At 41.8% G+C, this 18732-nt stretch overlaps 1 protein-coding gene across 1 annotated transcript in view; it reads left to right on the forward strand.

The window, feature by feature from the left end:
- Positions 1-355: 355 nt before the first annotated feature.
- LOC110500277 (proton myo-inositol cotransporter) overlaps positions 356-18732 on the forward strand; it is a 61876-nt gene continuing 43499 nt past the window's right edge. The window contains exons 1-3 of the mRNA XM_021577567.2: positions 356-1603; positions 9029-9188; positions 13962-14170. Coding sequence (XP_021433242.2) covers positions 1051-1603; positions 9029-9188; positions 13962-14170 — 922 coding nt within the window. The 5' untranslated portion in view covers positions 356-1050. The remainder of the gene's footprint in view (positions 1604-9028; positions 9189-13961; positions 14171-18732) is intronic.

Below are 18732 nucleotides of genomic sequence, written 5' to 3' on the forward strand. Positions count from 1 at the left end.
GAATGGAGCAAATGGAATTGTAGAAAACCAATGGAAACTTGTGTTTGACATATTTGATACCATTCTACTTATTCTGCTCGAACCATTACCACGAGCCCGTCATCCCCAATTAAAGTGCCACCAACTTCCTGTGAGTAGAAAGCTCAGTTGGGCATCAGTTCAAAACAATATTGTGACGAAACATGCAAAGAATTTTGAGCATAAACAAAGAAATGCAAGCGCAAATAAAGCACTTTCCTTCAAATTCAATGTTGCTAAAAGTAATTTGCATAGAAGTGGAGAGCACTCAACCAACGTGAATCCATGTGCAACCCCAAAATGTGATCATCATAGAAAAGGCACAATGCTTGCTCACCATTGTTTTATTTAAAAGATTATTCAAAGTAATACGTCATTTTGAAAGAAGCATGCTTTGAATTCGTGTCCCTCAGTCATTAGGCACGTTTTTTTGTCACACTCCCTTCTAACAAGTCCTTGTCCAGAAAGGGAAACAAAAGCCACATATGTGTTAGACTGGTAGCTTTCAGGAATGGGGTCCTAATATTTTGTAGCTTAAACCGTTCAAATGCTAGAGCCAAATGCATATGAAGAAAACAAAAAAAATCTATATGCCACAAAGGTGCAAGAAACCACAAAAAAACGCTAGTGCTTGTCCTTTGGGCCGCCAGTTGAATAGCCCTGCACTATAGGTTATGTGTGATGCAAGGTAATAGGTAAATCAGTCAGTAGGCAGTCACCTGCAGTAATTTTGATTCTCTGGAACACGGCCAGTGTCTACATGGCAGTTTGCAGGAAAGCAATACCTCTACGTCAGAGCGAGAGAGCGCGAGAGAGAGACAGAGAATTATAGAGTAACCCTCATCAGTACCACTGCAATGACACTTCTGTAGCCTGTGACCACGGCTACAGACCAACTTCTGTCAACTCGAATTATTAATAATTAACGGTTTTTGGACCATTTGCTCGACTGTGAGGACAACAAACATCTCTTAACAATTAACCAACCAATTACAGTCCTGTGAACATTTCGTGGGTGCGTTTGTTTCCCTTATGTCCCGAAAATCGAGCGACAATGACTATAATCTTCGTAGTATGAGCAACCTGATGGGTGAGAGGAGGAAGAAAGTGAACGATGACGGAGAGCGGAGCCTCATCAAAGCTTCGTCCAACGCGAGCATCAACAGCCAGGCTGCCGATGTCCCTGCCAATGCCACTGCCGCCACCTCTACCCGGGACCTGGAGAGAGAGGCGCGTAAACAGTTCCAGCAAGATGTCACACCTGCGTTTGTTTATGTTCTAGCTGCGTTCTCCGCGCTGGGTGGCTTTCTGTTCGGCTATGACACCGGGGTAATCTCGGGAGCGATGCTCCTGCTCAAGAGGGAGATGAATCTCAGCGCCCTATGGCAGGAGGTTCTGATCTCTAGTACTGTGGCTACCGCCGCGCTGTCGGCGTTGGCTGGCGGGTTGTTGAACGGAGTTTTCGGGCGCAGGGTCTGCATCCTCCTGGCTAGTTTTATCTTCACAGCTGGGGGAATAGTGCTTAGCGCAGCTCCTGATAAGGAGGTTCTACTGGTCGGACGTCTCATTGTTGGGCTTGGACTTGGTAAGGTTTCTGCAACTTTTCACTTGTTTACTTATCTCATTCACAAGACACCATACGCAATTAGCATGGGAGACACAGTTGACAATGTTTTGGACACAGTTGACAACGTTTTAGTTATTAAAATAAAAATGATAGAAAAGGGGTGTCTTGCCCAACTATTGGGGCAAGAGGTCCGCTGAAAATTACTGTGATAAAACCCATTTTTTCAGTTTCATTTAGTCATTTTTGAGTAATTGACTCTTGAAAGCTAGTTATCATTTTTATTAGACCAATCAAATCTAGAAACAAAATGGCATTGCACATCTCACTATTAATAACCTATGCGTAGGTTTTTATGTAGACCTAACACATGCATTTTTTTACCTGCAAATTCTCTTAATTCCCAGCAGATGCTAACTCATGCTAACTAGCTAGCCAACTCATCAACATCAACATTTCTAAAGATAGATATTGCATGATTTATTTCTGCACATTAAGATATTGTATGATTTATAACCTCCAGATTCACCTGAAATTTGCTTACATTAATACTAGAAACAAATTTCCAACCTAAAATGGGTAATGTGCCCAAGAGGTTTTCAGAGTTTTACATATAGAATATTAGAGGAGGTAGGACCTAGGCTATGTATATTAAAATGGCCGCCTATCTGTCAGGTTTTTGCAACTGATTGCAACCAATCACATCATGTTTTGTGTCCGATTGTGATTGATCCCCTAGCCTATAGGAGGCCATTTTGAAATATATAAAAGCATCTTCCTTTTTCATCTACAACCAACACAGAAGCCCAGAACCGAAGATCTGGTCTGTCAATGAGAGATTAGTAAAACCTTGATGAAGGCCAATGACCAAAATGCGTGGGTTTTACTTTTAACAATAAAGAATCTCCTTTATCAACTTCCACTGTCCTCAGAGAGTTGCTGAATTTACTTTTCACTTCAGGCTAATCTCGTTCACCTAGACTAGGTTATCTGTGTACGTGTAGGCCATGACAGCACATTTTCACCTTTATTTAACCAGTTAGGCTAGTTGAGAAGAAGTTCTCATTTACAACTAAGACATGGCCAAGATAAAGCAAAGCAGTTCGACACATACAACAACACAGAGTTACACATGGAATAAACAAACATACAGTAGAAAAAGTGTATATACAGTGTGTGCAAATGAGGTAAGGCAATAAATAGGCCATGGTGGGGAAGTACTTACAATATAGCAATTAAACATTGGAATGGTAGATGTGCAGAAGATGAATGTGCAAGTAGAGATACTGGGGTGCAAAGGAGCAAGATAAATAAACTACAGTATGGGGATGGGCTATTTACAGATGGGCTATGTACAGGTGCAGTGATCTGTGAGCTTCTCTGACAGCTGGTGCTTAAAGCTAGTGAGGGAGATATGAGTCATCAGCTTCAGTGATTTTTGCAGTTCGTTCCAGTTATTGGCAGCAGAGAACTGGAAGGAAAGGCGGCCAAAGGAAGAATTGGCTTTGGGGGTGACCAGTGAGATATACCTGCTAGAGCGCGTGCTACGGGTGGGTGCTGCTATGGTGACCAGTGAGCTGAGATAAGGCGGGGCTTTATCTAGCAGAGACTTGTAGATGATCTGGAGTCAGTGGGTTTGGCGACGAGTATGAAGCAAGGGCCAGCCAATGAGAGCGTACAGGTCGCAGTGGTGGGTAGTATATGGGGCTTTGGTGACAAAACAGGATGGCACTGTGATAGACTGCATCCAATTTGTTGAGTAGAGTGTTGGAGGCTATTATGGAAATGACATCGCCGAATTCGAGGATCGGTAGGATGGTCAGTTTTATGAGGTTATGTTTGGCAGTATGAGTGAAGTATGCTTTGTTGCGAAATAGGAAGCCGATTCTAGATTTAATTTTGGATTGAAGATGCTTAATGTGAGTCTGGAAGGAGAGTTTACAGTCTATCCAGACACCTAGGTATTTGTAGTGTTCCACATATTCTAAGTCAGAATCGTGCTGAGTAGTGGTGCTGGACGGGCAGGCAGGTGCGGGCAGCGATCGGTTGAAGAGCATGCATTTAGTTTGACTTGCATTTGCCTTGTAGGCTGCAGTATTTTGATTGGCAAACCTAATACAAAACTGAAAAAGTTGACTTCTTAGGCTATCGAGTCATCTAACATGAGAAATAAGTGAGACGTGTGCCAATAGTATCCTTGTGGGCGGGCCTAACTAGTTGTGAATGTGATGGGTTATATTGCCCAACATCTATGTAGGTTAAATTTAAAGGATAGTCAATACTTTATTTATCCATATACCAAAACAATAATCAAACCAGAAGTTGCAAACTTCATCCCATTACTTTGAGGCTGCTTGTTTCCAGGGTTACTGATATTTGACTTCAGTGCCTAGGCCTATGGTATTTTTGGAGGTAGGAGGCTTTTACAAGATTTCACGCTGTTTGGCATTCAATGAGAATTCGACATACCAAAGGAATTTCTAGCAACTTCTGGGTGACTCAAAGTCTTGACCTTGTCTTTGATTGGGAATGAAGATTTGTGTGTCGTGCTTAGTAGAATGATGTTCATAATCTGGATTTACTTTGGGCAGGAAAATCATGTAGTGGTAAAGTAGTGTGCCGTGCTTGGAAGTCATCACTGTAAAAAGCCTTGTCTTAATTCTTGCTTTCATTGAGCACAATAAGTGGAGGAATGGATGAAGAGTGCTATGCTTTGTGTGTTTTTGCTGTTTGAATGTACTAGTCATAGTGATTTAGCTAATCTTTGTTTTTTTTTGGACACCACTAGACCCAGTGAGTAAGCCTGTGAGAATATGAATCAGCCTTTTATCTTTCAAGTACAAAAACCACACACACACACACACACACACACACACACACACACACACACACACACACACAGTGAACTCTCTTCTCTCTCAATATTACCCCACAGACACATCAATCTTTCAAAACATTGAATTGTTTCTATTTTCCCAAGATTGAAAGAGGCAATTTCTCGGGCCATCTAAATAGTTAATTGATCAGGTCACGCGGGTTTACATTGATATCATTTGCCTCTCCATCTCTAGGTATGGGGTTTATTTCTGCTCATGCGTTACTCATTTTGATGCCAAACCTACCACTGGTGTGGGGGTGGCTAAAGAGCTCTATTTTCATGTCATCCCAACAAATGTAAATGCCTGGAGTTTGCTAAACAGCATTGTCACTTGGATTGGAACCGGTACTTTGGTCAGATGACTTGAAAATAGAGCTCTTTGGCCACACACACCAGTGGTGGGTTTGGCATTGAAATGAGAATGTGTGAGCATAAGGCTGCATACCTATTGTAAAAAAAAATAGTGATATCAAGGATCTGGAAGGATTCTGTATGGAGAAATGGTCTTAAGATCCCTCCCAATTTAGAAAAAGGCTTAATGCCATTATCCTTGCAGGGTAAGGTATTGAACCTGGGGTATGAGAAAAACAATTATTACTCGTAAAAAAAAATCTTTCTCGGGGCAATTGTATTAGTATAACAGAATATAATTTCCCTTTTTTTAGGATACAATATACCTCAGTATTTTATACAGTCATTTTTGCTCATCTTTATCAAGTGTGTCCATCATTTCGGACCCCACTGTATTCCGAACCTATCCTGTCACACATCCAATCACATTTACATGGTGGCAGGCCGGGCTCTTCATAAATTGAATTGCTTAGCATTTCTGAGGGAAAGCGGGAAGGTCATTCTTGCTGTTTGTCAGGAGGAGGCAGAAATGAATACCTTTGACTGGTCTTTAACACAAGCCTGGGGTGTGGTCCATCTCACCATCTTGGGGAAATTATTGGTGAGCTGACCTTTAGGTGAGCACATGGGAGAGCTAAGGGTGAACTGTGCATAGTCCCAAATTGCACCCTATTCCCTTCATAGTGCACTACTTTTGACCAGGGCCTAACAAAGACATGGACTAAGACAGCATAAGTAAGCATCACACACATGCACACTTTGTTCCTTTTGTTCATGTTTTCTAAATTGTCGTTTATATTGATGATGAACTTTGGACTTTCAAATAAATGTTTTTTTTGCAGGTGCATGGTAACAGTTGAACAAAATGAGAAGAAATAAGGAACCCGCTCTGACGAAGGCCGTTGGGCCGATACGTAAAGCTTATTAAAGAGCAGTGATACTATCAAGACCCATATAAATAAAACACAGATATCACATTATCGGGTCATTTTGACCCGGCATATGCATTCTTGGGGCATCATGTTTATTATGCATCCTAGGGTTAAAGCCGTCATAGAGCATTGCACTTTATTACAGGTGACAATTGTAGTACTCGTCACTGCATTCTCTCCCAGAAAGTTGGTTGTCCCTCTTTGATGTCACGTAGGTTATATTGCACGATACAATGCTATGTTTTCATTTATAGAGCCCTTTTACAAAAAAAGTAATTGCTAAACTTTAGACATATGGGTTAGCAATCCCGGAGACGGGGTGTGGTAACTGAAAATTCCTTTGGTCTCTACTGAGGTAGGTAAATCAGCTTTTAGGTGTGTTTCACAAACAAATAATCTTCAAAATGTTCTTACATTTGATGTTGTTGTGCCTTGAGGGCAGTTCAGAAAGCTGATTGAGGACCTTATTATTACTGATGAATGTGTTTTGTTTTTAATGAGCATTGTGAGAGTTCCGTGACCGGCCGGAGGAAGACGACACGACAGCACCCTCCTCAGGGGATAGGTACTCAGTGTAAGGTCAATTAGTACACACCTGGGCCCACTAATTGCTTTGTGTCTATTGCTTTGTGTCTATATTAGGTGTGCCGGGAGAGGAGCTGGAGGGGGGTGGGATTGGGAGTAGAGACGGGGACCTGTGAGGATGTCGGATTTTCCTACCACAGAGAGAGCTTATTTTACTGGCTCTCTGTTAACCAAGGCAGGCTATAGGTCGAGAGAAGTGTTCCTCCTGTAACAGTTATGTGTAGACGATAGTCTAAAGACAGGACTAGCCGTTTGTTGTTTTGTTTTCCCTTTTTGACCACAGCCTTTTGGTCAACGGCTAAGTGTATGTTTATTTGTTTTGTTACACCGGCGTTTCAGCGCTGGACTTTATTTTGTCGGGCAAAAGAAGACCCATTTTTAGAAAACAATCACAAGAAAAGGAATCACAACCACTGCCTCTCGTCTGTTCATTTTGTGCCTCCCGCCTGTGTTAGGGTGTTTCGGACAAGCTGATTTGTTCACACCGTGTTTTTCTTTCGGCTTGCATTTTGTATTTATATTTTGATCTGTGGATTTATGTCATTCAGGGCTCATCTGTAAAAGAGACCTTGGTCTCAGTATGACTCCCTGATAAAATAAAGTTTAAATAAAATCTTGGTGGTGGACTCCACATGTGTCTGAGTAGAGGCCAGTTGTTTATTACTGTGCACATTATGTGCAGAAACATTTTTTTTAAAGAGACGGAGATGCAGAATATTGACTTAATACGAAAATATCTTCTTGGTTTCTGTCACGGTAAGAGGTGGAGGTAATATTGAAAAGGCAGTTGCGTTCTGTCCACAGCTCCACCAATCACCAGTCTTCCACCACCTCGGTCCACATGGTGCATGTTGTTGTTCCTTTCCAATTCGCCATCGTTGTTTTGGTCTCACATGCTGAGTGCTCATTGGCTATTCGCAGTAATCCTTGCCCAATCGCGTTATAGCACTTCTCATACTGCAAGGTGCACAACATTTCTGACGTCAGAAAATTATCGGGCCATCCAACAGGGGTCTGGAAAACGGAACCGCCATCATCGGTGCGTCCCAGACCCGCTCAAACGAGGCGTGTCCCGACGTACTGATCCTATCCCAAGTTCATAGGATTTCACCCCGTCATGAATATTCACCTGGGACGGCAAAAACATGGCAAATATATAGTGCATGTCCTGCATTAGGGTTTTATCTAATATTAGGATAACATCCCAAAAACATTAACATCTCTCTCTCCTTTATTATATTTTACCTTCCACTACTCTTAATTCCATTCAAAACCACGTGTTTGGTTCAGTTATTTGTTCTGCTCTCTGCATGTGTATGATGAAAATAAAATGACAAACATGTCAAATGTGATATGTAGAGGAGCAGCCTTTGACAGAAAGAGCAAACAGAGTAGAACCCGTTAGCTATGTTGAAGCATGCTCCGCTCTAGTTGTTTACTTGGTAGTGTTACCCACTGGAGTATGTGTGGGTATGCATGCTTTTGCTCTAGCCCTGCATTAACACTCCTGACTGAAATAGTAAACTAATCAAGGCCCTCACTCTGAGTCTGGACCATGATCAGCTGAATCAGGTGTGTTAGGTCACTGCAGGGCTGGAGCAAAAAATCTGCACAGCTAGTAGCTCTACAGGTGTAGTTGGAAACTCTATCAACCCCACCTCTAGGGTTGGTCACCCCAGGTGTGTACCGTATGAGCGGCAACCCTAGGGCCACTACCTTTTAACAGTAGGACCCATCTCTCCAGCCCTCACTCTTGTGTTTAAAAGAAAATGAATGAAATGCTAATAAAACGTCTCGCGTCTCCCAGATATTAACTCCAGCCGGTGTCTTATAATTGAGTGGCTACATGGCAAAGCAAGCGGTTCCCACGGCAACAGGTAGCTACGTCGTCTGCCGGATAACTGGAGGAGAGACGGGAAGTAGTGCAATCTGGGTGCTGTCAATCGTCCCTTATCGGTGTGGCGCAGATCGGAGCGGTGATGTCACGGCCCTTGTCAGATGAATCCGGGCAAACACATGCTGTTTGTTCTAACAGTCAGTGTAAATATGTAGTCGTTTTGGCATGGTCAGTGGCTGCAGCAGCTGAGAACAACACTGACTTACATGCTGGTATAGGCTACAATATCTCTTATGTAGTGGATGCACTTGAGCTCTATGTTGTAGATCTGCTTACAGAGATGACCGATGTGGTTGATGTTGTTCAGTCTGCCAGACATGATTGATGTTGTGTGAAATGATGTGGGCTCTTTAGTGCCCTAATGACTAGTGTGTGATTGGTGCCGGAGCTCTGTGGTTGAGTGTTTTGATTAGGTTCTCTACATGAGAGATGTGACTGAAGACACTCAGATTCCGCTTGATTGACAGAGGTAGGGGAGTGTGGAGAGGATATGTTGTTTCATGCCTAACTCAGATCCTATACCATTGTTCTTGAATTAGGTAAACCAGTGAACTGAATTGATCATAAAAGCTGAATTTGCACTTATCCATAAACTTTGACTGTATTGTATGCTCCAGGGTGAAGTCTCCCCTAGGTGCAGATCTAGTATCAGCTTCCCCTCCCCTAATCCTAACCTTAACCATTAGTGGGGGAAATGCTAAACTGATCCAAGATTAGCATCTAGGGGCATCTTCACCCTACACTACAGTTCTACACTCCTCATTGTGTCTTCACTATTCCTCTGACCCATCCCACGTGAGTAGGTATTGCGTCCATGACGGTGCCAGTGTACATAGCCGAGACGTCTCCCCCCCACCTGAGAGGCCAGCTGGTGACAGTAAACACACTGTTTATCACAGGAGGTCAGTTCACTGCCAGCATCATAGACGGGGCCTTCAGCTACCTACGCCATGATGGATGGAGGTGAGACACACACACACACACACACACACACACACACACAAAGTATTTAGTCAGCCACCAATTGTGCAAGTTCTCCCACTTAAAAAGATGAGAGGCCTGTAATTTTCATCATAGGTACACTTCAACTATGACAGACAAAATGAGAAAAAAAATCCAGAAAATCACATTTAGGATTTTTAATGAATTTATTTGCAAATTATGGTGGGAAAAAAGTATTTGGTCACCTACAAACAAGCAAGATTTCTGGCTCTCACAGACCTGTAACTTCTTCTTTAAGAGGCTCCTCTGTCCTCCACTTGTTACCTGTATTAATGGCACCTGTTTGAACTTGTTATCAGTATAAAAGACACCTGTCCACAACCTCAAACAGTCACACTCCAAACTCCACTATGGCCAAGACCAAAGAGCTGTCAAAGGACACCAGAAACAAAATTGTAGACCTGCACCAGGCTGGGAAGACTGAATCTGCAATAGGTAAGCAGCTTGGTTTGAAGAAATCAACTGTGGGAAAAATTATTAGGAAATGGAAGACATACAAGACCACTGATAATCTTGACAGGCTTTTTTTTGGTGGCTGAATATATACTTTTTTGCCCCACTGTACATACAGTGCCTTGCGAAAGTATTCGGCCCCCTTGAACTTTGCGACCTTTTGCCACATTTCAGGCTTCAAACATAAAGATATAAAACTGTATTTTTTTGTGAAGAATCAACAACAAGTGGGACACAATCATGAAGTGGAACGACATTTATTGGATATTTCAAACTTTTTTAACATTTCAAAAACTGAAAAATTGGGCGTGCAAAATTATTCAGCCCCTTTACTTTCAGTGCAGCAAACTCTCTCCAGAAGTTCAGTGAGGATCTCTGAATGATCCAATGTTGACCTAAATGACTAATGATGATAAATACAATCCACCTGTGTGTAATCAAGTCTCCGTATAAATGCACCTGCACTGTGATAGTGTCAGAGGTCCGTTAAAAGCGCAGAGAGCATCATGAAGAACAAGGAACACACCAGGCAGGTCCGAGATACTGTTGTGAAGAAGTTTAAAGCCGGATTTGCATACAAAAAGATTTCCCAAGCTTTAAACATCCCAAGGAGCACTGTGCAAGCGATAATATTGAAATGGAAGGAGTATCAGACCACTGCAAATCTACCAAGACCTGGCCGTCCCTCTAAACTTTCAGCTCATACAAGGAGAAGACTGATCAGAGATGCAGCCAAGAGGCTTATGATCACTCTGGATGAACTGCAGAGATCTACAGCTGAAGTGGGAGACTCTGTCCATAGGACAACAATCAGTCGTATATTGCACAAATCTGGCCTTTATGGAAGAGTGGCAAGAAGAAAGCCATTTCTTAAAGATATCCATAAAAAGTGTTGTTTAAAGTTTGCCACAAGCCACCTGGGAGACACACCAAACATGTGGAAGAAGGTGCTCTGGTCAGATGAAACCAAAATTGAACTTTTTGGCAACAATGCAAAACGTTATGTTTGGCGTAAAAGCAACACAGCTGAACACACCATCCCCACTGTCAAACATGGTGGTGGCAGCATCATGGTTTGGGCCTGCTTTTCTTCAGCAGGGACAGGAAAGATGGTTAAAATTGATGGGAAGATGGATGGAGCCAAATACAGGACCATTCTGGAAGAAAACCTGATGGAGTCTGCAAAAGACCTGAGACTGGGACGGAGATTTGTCTTCCAACAAGACAATGATCCAAAACATAAAGCAAAATCTACAATGGAATGGTTCAAAAATAAACATATCCAGGTGTTAGAATGGCCAAGTCAAAGTCCAGACCTGAATCCAATCGAGAATCTGTGGAAAGAACTGAAAACTGCTGTTCACAAATGCTCTCCATCCAACCTCACTGAGCTCGAGCTGTTTTGCAAGGAGGAATGGGAAAAAATTTCAGTCTCTCGATGTGCAAAACTGGTAGAGACATACCCCAAGCGACTTACAGCTGTAATCGCAGCAAAAGGTGGCGCTACAAAGTATTAACTTAAGGGGGCTGAATAATTTTGCACGCCCAATTTTTCAGTTTTTGATTTGTTAAAAAAGTTTGAAATATCCAATAAATGTCGTTCCACTTCATGATTGTGTCCCACTTGTTGTTGATTCTTCACAAAAAAAATACAGTTTTATATCTTTATGTTTGAAGCCTGAAATGTGGCAAAAGGTCGCAAAGTTCAAGGGGGCCGAATACTTTCGCAAGGCACTGTACATACATACATGTAATTGCTCTACATGCCTCATCTTTGATTATCAACGATTTTACATGGTCCATCATTTACCCAATTTGATTATTATTATATATTATTTTTTTGGGGGGGAGGGCAGATCAGCTTTAATAGTGCAGATAGATTGTCAGTACCAGTCAAAAGTTTGGACACCTACTCATTCAAGGGTTTTTCTCTATTTGTACTATTTTCTACATTGTAGAATAATAGGGAAGACATCAAAACTATGGAGTCGTGTAGTAACCAAAAATCCAAATATATTTCATATTTGAGATTCTTCAAAGTAGCCATCCTTTGCATTCTTGGCATTCTCTTAACCAGCTTCACCTGGAATGCTTTTCCAACCGTCTTGAAGGAGTTCCCACATACGCTTAGCAGTTGTTGGCTGCTTTTCCTTCACTCTACAGTCCAACTCATCCCAAACCATCTCAATTGGATTAAGGTCGGTTGAATGTGGAGGCCAGGTCATCTGATGCAGCACTCCATCACTCTCCTTCTTGGTCAAATAGCCCTTACACAGCCTGGAGGTGTGTTGGGTCATTGTCCTGTTGAAAACAAATGATAGTCCCACTAAGCCCAAACCAGATGGGATGGCGTATCTCTGTAGAATGCTGTGGTAGCCATGCGGGTTAAGTGTGCCTTGAATTCTAAATAAATCACAGACAGTGTCAACAGCAAAGCACCCCCACACTATAACACCTCCTCCTCCATGCTTTACGGTGGGAAACTACACATCTGGAGATCATCCGTCACCCACACCTAGTCTCACAAAGGAATGGCGGTCCAAATCTCCAATTTGGACTCCAGAACAAAGGACAAATTTCCACCAGTCTAATGTCCATTGCTCATGTTTCTTGGCCCAAGCAAGTCTCTTCTTCTTATTGGTATCCTTTAGTAGTTGTTTCTTTGCAGCAAATCGCCCCGGTAGTGTATGTTCCCACTCTAGTAGCCTACCTGGTTATATTTTGAGAAAACCATCACAAAAATACAAAACAAGGCTTGTGAATTTCTGCATTTGCTCCTCACCAATTGCAACTTGAAGTCAGAACCAAAGCATTGTGGGAGAAAGAGCATGGGCTTGTATCTTATTTCCTTATCATCAGGATAATAATTCCTTGGACAACACAAGGTTGAAAACATTTTAAGGTATGCGGCGTCCATCTCGCAACAGAGCCTTCAACTGCAATGGGGACAGAGCCTTCAACTGCAATGGGAACAGAGCCTTCAACTGCAATGGGGCATTGCCATTCCACTCCGTCGTGGACCTACCCATTGAAGTGCATGACTCCCGAGTGGCGCAGCAGTCTAAGGCACTGCATCTCAGTGCTACAGGTGTCAGTACAGACCCTGGTTCAATTCCAGACTGTATCACAACCGGACATGATTGGGAGTCCCATAGGGTGGAACACAATTGGCCCAGCGTCGTCCGTCTTAGGGTGTGGCCGGGGTCGGCCGTCATTATAAATAAGAATTTGTTCTTAACTGGCTTGCCTAGTTAAATAAAGAATACATTTAAAAAAAATGATGTTCATCATGTTGAGCTTTATGTAGGAGAAGTGGCATTTTGATAGCATCCACTTCATTGGCAATAACGAAGGCGATTGCCATATCTGCCATTGTCAAGTTTCCCAGAAACAGCAGAAGATGTACCTTCCCCAGCTTAATAATTATCATAAAAAACAAACGTCATTGCCATATCATCACAATAAACTTAAAAGTGGGCAACAGTCATAACATAATTGGCTTAAGAGCCCATATGTGTATTATTTAACATTTTAAAATAGCTCTCACTTATAGGAATGGATAATTGTTTAAAAGTTGCTACCTGTTCCATAAGGCCATCACCGAAAACACATTTTTCATTTTCTGTGTTTTTTGTTGTTGTTGTTAACTAGACGACACAACGTTTGGAACATTTTTAAAGTGTGCGGCGTCGGTCTCACAACGGAGCCTTCAACTGTAAGGGGGCATTGCCATTCCACTCCGTCGTGGACCTCCCCATTGAAGTGCATGACATCCAGCACAACGTAACAGAGTGTTTATGGGTAATGTGAACGAGGCTTAAGTAGGCTACAGACATGTATGTTGGAACATTGCTACATTGTGGGAGGCAACCCATCAGTGGTCCCTGCTATGCTCCAGCTCATGGGGTTTCTCCTCTCTCATCCTCTCAGATGAAACAGCTAATTGATCTCTCTCTCCCCCCTCTCTCCTCCTCCCTTTTTCCATTCCCCCCTCTCTCCCTATCCTCTCCAAGTATACTTTATTGGTGGTTCCTGCTGTGCTGCAGTTCATGGAGTTTCTCCTCTCAAAGATGAAACAACTAATATATTACATTTTCTCTCTCCCTCGCACCCCCCTCCTGCCAGGGGTTCTTGCTGTATTCAGGTTGATGGGGTTCCTCCTTTTGCCAGAGAGTCACTCTCACAGATGAAACAACTAATATACCTCTCTCTCTCTCTCTCTCTCTCTCTCTCCCTCACCGACCCCTCCTCCCTCTCTCTGCCTTTTCTCCTCTTCTCCAGGTATATGTTGGGTCTGTCGATGGTCCCTGCGGTGCTTCAGTTCGTGGGGTTTCTGTTCCTGCCAGAGAGCCCCCGCTGGCTGATCCAGAAAGGCCTTACCCAGAAGGCCCGGCGCGTGCTCAGCCAGATTAGAGGCAATCAGAACATAGACGAGGAGTACGACAGCATCAAGAACAGCATCGAGGAGGAGGAGAAAGACTGCGGAGGAGGTGAGAGGGGAGCAGGAGGCGCAGGAGAAGCACACACGCATATAAACACACCTCACACCTGGGAAAACAGGTGCTTCCTTTGTCCGCTTGCTCCCTGACTTGTTTTCCACGATGACCTCATCCCTTTCTTTCCTGTCTCCATCACCTCTGATGTGATAATAGTGAGTGTCACTCTAAACACCAGTCACTCATCCACCCATACACAGCCAGGATTAAAGAGCAATAATAAACACAATGACACATACTGTACAGAGTGACAGAGCAACACAACATCAATAACAACAACACAACTAACAACTATATCTGATGATTCATGTTTTCTTTTAAAACCACAATTAGAATCCCTCCACATCCTCATAGAGGATCTAGATACTTTTGCTAACCTCTCTGGATTAGTGTACTATGTTACGTATTGGATCACAAAAAAAATCTACTTTTACATTACTGTGTAGTTTACCAATAAAATGGTCTGACGGAGATGTGGACATACTCGGTATACAAATCCTGAAAGAAAGAAATTCTCACTCCAATACAGTTTTATAGAAATTTAGCAACAATGGATAAGATCTTGCTACCATGGAAAGGAAAATACCATTGTGGAAAAATCACCCTGATTAACTCTTTAGTCATATCACAGTTTACCTATTTGCTTATGGTTTATCCTACACCTAGTGACCTGCTTTTTAAATTATATGAACATAAAATATTCAATTTGATTTGGAACGGCAAGCCAGACAAAATGAATAGGGCCTATTTATATATGATTAATTATTAAAGCATTAGACCTCTCACTAAAGGCATCAGTCATACAAAAGTTAGACTTAATTCCGAAATGGTTCTTTAGTAAATTGGTAGGAATGTCTCACCCCATGTTTAAGAATGGCCTTTTCCCCTTTATTCAGCAAACAACTGCTCACTTTCGGTTGTTTGAAAACGAAATAATCTCCAAAATATCATTATTTTTTAAACAAGCCTTAGAAAGTTGGTTGCAATTTCAGTTTAATGCACCTGAAAAGACAGAACAAATAATACAACAAATATTGTGGTTAAACTCAAATATACTAATAGATAAAAAAGCATATTTTTCGATAAAATGTTTAAAAAGGTATTTTTGTAAATTATATCATAAATAGGACTGGTGGAGTTATGTCACACATGCAGCTATCAAGGAGGGAAAGTAAAAAATAAAATAAAAAAGTAAGGAACGTGCCTGTCGGCCCTGCATTAAATAACATAAATGGTTAAAGAAAATTGTGATAAATAAAAACATATACCAATTTAATTTAAGAACCAAAAAATTGACAGCTGTGCCATATAAATGACAAAATAGTTGGGAAGAGATTTCCGATGTACCCATTCCATGGCACATGGTTTATGAATTGACACGCAAAACAATGCCAGATTCAAAACTTCTAATTTTTTCAATTTAAATTATTATACAAAATTCTTGCAACCAATAGAATTTTATATATATGGGGGATACAATCTTCCCAGCTCTGCAGATTTTGCTGTGAGGAGGCAGAGTCATTAGATCATTTATTTTGGTACTGTCCATATGTAGCTCGTTTTTGATAACAGGTCCAGGAATGGTTGAAAAATTGCAACATTTTCCTAGAACTAATGCTGCAGATAGCAATACTGAGGGATTTGAAAAGTCAGTCAATCAATCAATAATACAATAATTATTTTAGCAATAACGTTTATCTTTCATTTGCAATCTGTAGAAGCTATGAGAATAGAAAGGTTCAGTACTTTTGTGAAGCATCACAGCACAGTTGAATATATATGGCAAATAGAAATCCAAAATGGATGGTGTTAAGAGGTAGGAGAGGTTGAATGGAGCTGAAGGGTGGGACTAATAACAAGATAACCAATGTAAAACATACGGGGTCTGTGAAATTTATATAGGTTCAGAAATGTTGTGAAATAGCACAGTTACAAATAGAAATCAAACTGGGTGGACATCCGAAATAGAGGAAGGACTAAAAACAAACAAAATATAACTATTGTAAAATAGATTGTGTCTGTAAAAAATGTGTATAATATGTATAAACTGAAGGAAGAAGCCTAAGTATTATTGTTAATTAGTTGACTGCAATTGGGGGAAGGGTGGTAGGGTTTGCAGGGAATAATAAAGGTATATTCTAAAATAAAGTATGTATATATTTACCCCCAAAAAATATGGGGGATTGGAAATGATGCAGACAATTACATTGATGGAAGAAACAATCTTTCTGCAATATTAAAGCTGATCCACCCCTTAAGAAATATCTGTATCAATCACTGCTCTCTGATCTCTGTTTCTCTTTGTTGGAGTATATCTTATTAAAGCATTGGGCTTCCATCTCTGCTGTAGAATATATTAGAAATGCCTGTCATGGATGAATTCCCTGCCATTTTAGTACTAGTAAGATAATATTTAATCTAAGATAATCTTTCCTGATATTATTTTATCTTAATCCTATACGAAGCTTCCAGGAAACTCACCCCGTGTTTTTATTCAGGCCTACTGAACGTATTATATCTACATATATTAACCTATTTTACCTGGTGTATATGGCTGGGAACAAGCTTATTACCAGTCAACATGATAATGTTTTCCTCTTTAAAAGAGCGTTTTATCTCAGCGTTAGTTAGACACCGTAGTAGCCTAATAGGGTGAAGGAGGCTCACACACAGTAAGTCAGACACACAGGTAAGTCAATCAACAGAAGAGGCACCATGCTTCTTTAAGCTGTGTCCTTTGTGATAATGACCTCTGTGTGGCGGTGGAACGACAGCCTCTGAGCTACTCACTGACCTAGGATTGTTGGTCTTTTATATGACTGAGTTTCAGACAGGAGAGGATTCAATATATTTTTAAATATTGATGGGTCTGTGGGGTAATATTCTGTGAGAAGAGAGTGAGAGTGTCGTTTGCGTGGGTGTATCCATGTGTCTGTGTCTCTCTCTCTCTCTCTCTGTGTGTGTACAGGATATCTACGTGTCTCTGTGTGTGTTTCTCCGTTTGTGTGTGCTGTTTTGATGTGCAGCGGCTGTGTGATCAAGACTACAGGTTGAGTTGGAGAGAGAGGCAGAGGAGCTGTTAGAGCCCCTGATGATACTAATCACAGGACTGATACTAACAACACAACACACTAGTCAATGGACTCTGATTACTGTGTTCTTAGAGGGGGAGAAAGGGTGGGGGGGAGATGGAGAGAAATAGACAAAAGGGTGAGGAAAAAAGAGCGGGAGAGAGAGACAACAGAGAGAGAGAACAAACAGATTCTCTTCCAGCGAGGTACAGAATTAGAGAAGCTAAGAAAAGAGAATGTGAGGTTTAGAGAGAAAAGGGATGGCAAGGAAGAGTGAAATTAGAGGCTTTTTTTTTTTAGCTAAAGCTTTCTTTGACATCCGAAAGGGTTTTTTGGCTGTTCCCATAGGATAACTCTTTTGAGGTCCATGTAGAACCCTCTGTGTAAAGGGTTCTACTATGGGGACAGCCAAAGCACCATTTTAGGTTCTAGCTAGCAACTTTTTTTCTAAGAGTGTATGTACTGCATAAAGTACTAATCATTTCTTACATTTGTGAAGCGGTTTTCATTATACAGAATAATCTCAAAGGGCATAGACAAGGCAACTGACACAAGGAACACAGCTGACACTACAAGGGACAAGGACACCAAGGAGCCCAGCTATCAACAGAAACCTTCCTAAGGAGTCTGTGGAGCCTTCAGGTGGCCTGGGAGAGCATTCCAGAGGATGGGGGCGGTCGAGCTGAAAGCCCAATTCCCCCTTGGAGAAGTGCTTGGTCCTGGGGGCATGGAGGAGCAGGCTATTGCTTGACCATAGGGTGCGGATGGGGTTATAGGGGGAGAGTAGTTTGAGATCAGGCGGGGCATTGCCATGACTTTCCATACACTGGAAAGTTAGCAGGGGGGTTTTGAATTCGATCCGGAATGAGATGGGGAGCCAGTGCAGAGGTGCCAGGATGAGGGGGGTGTGATGGCGTTTCCGCTCTCTCATCAGGATCCTGGCAGCATTGTTCAGGATGTATTGGAGCTTATGGAGACTCCTGCCAGGGATCCCGATGAAGAGTGCGTTGCAGTAGTGCAGCATTGAGAAGATAAGGCATGGACGAAATTCTCTGCATCAGACTGAGTGAAGGTAGGACAGAGTTTGGCAATGTTCTTGAGGTGCTAGAATTCCGTTTTACACAGTTGTTTGGTGTGGCTGTCAAAGGTCAGGGAGGAATCCAGTTTTAACACCCAGATTGGAAACTGAGTGGGAGAGCGGGATGTTCTGTCCTGCACTACTGTATAGATGTTACAGCTGTCAAAGGCTTTGTCTTTCAACTGTATAATTAACTAATCTTCAACAGGTTTCTTGACAGGTTCTGAGATACCTCACAGCTAACTGCCTCAGAAATGATTGTTACAGCCCTTTTTATTTCTTTATTTTTTTAAACCATATTTTTCAGCCATGAAGAAATGTTTTATCCTATGCTTACCATCCACGGCAATTTCCCCACAGCACAATCTCCCCATTTGATTCATAATTGCCATTTTGCTCTCAATGGC

Source organism: Oncorhynchus mykiss, chromosome 21 (assembly GCF_013265735.2).
Source record: "Oncorhynchus mykiss isolate Arlee chromosome 21, USDA_OmykA_1.1, whole genome shotgun sequence".
In the NCBI taxonomy this organism is placed as follows: domain Eukaryota; kingdom Metazoa; phylum Chordata; class Actinopteri; order Salmoniformes; family Salmonidae; genus Oncorhynchus; species Oncorhynchus mykiss.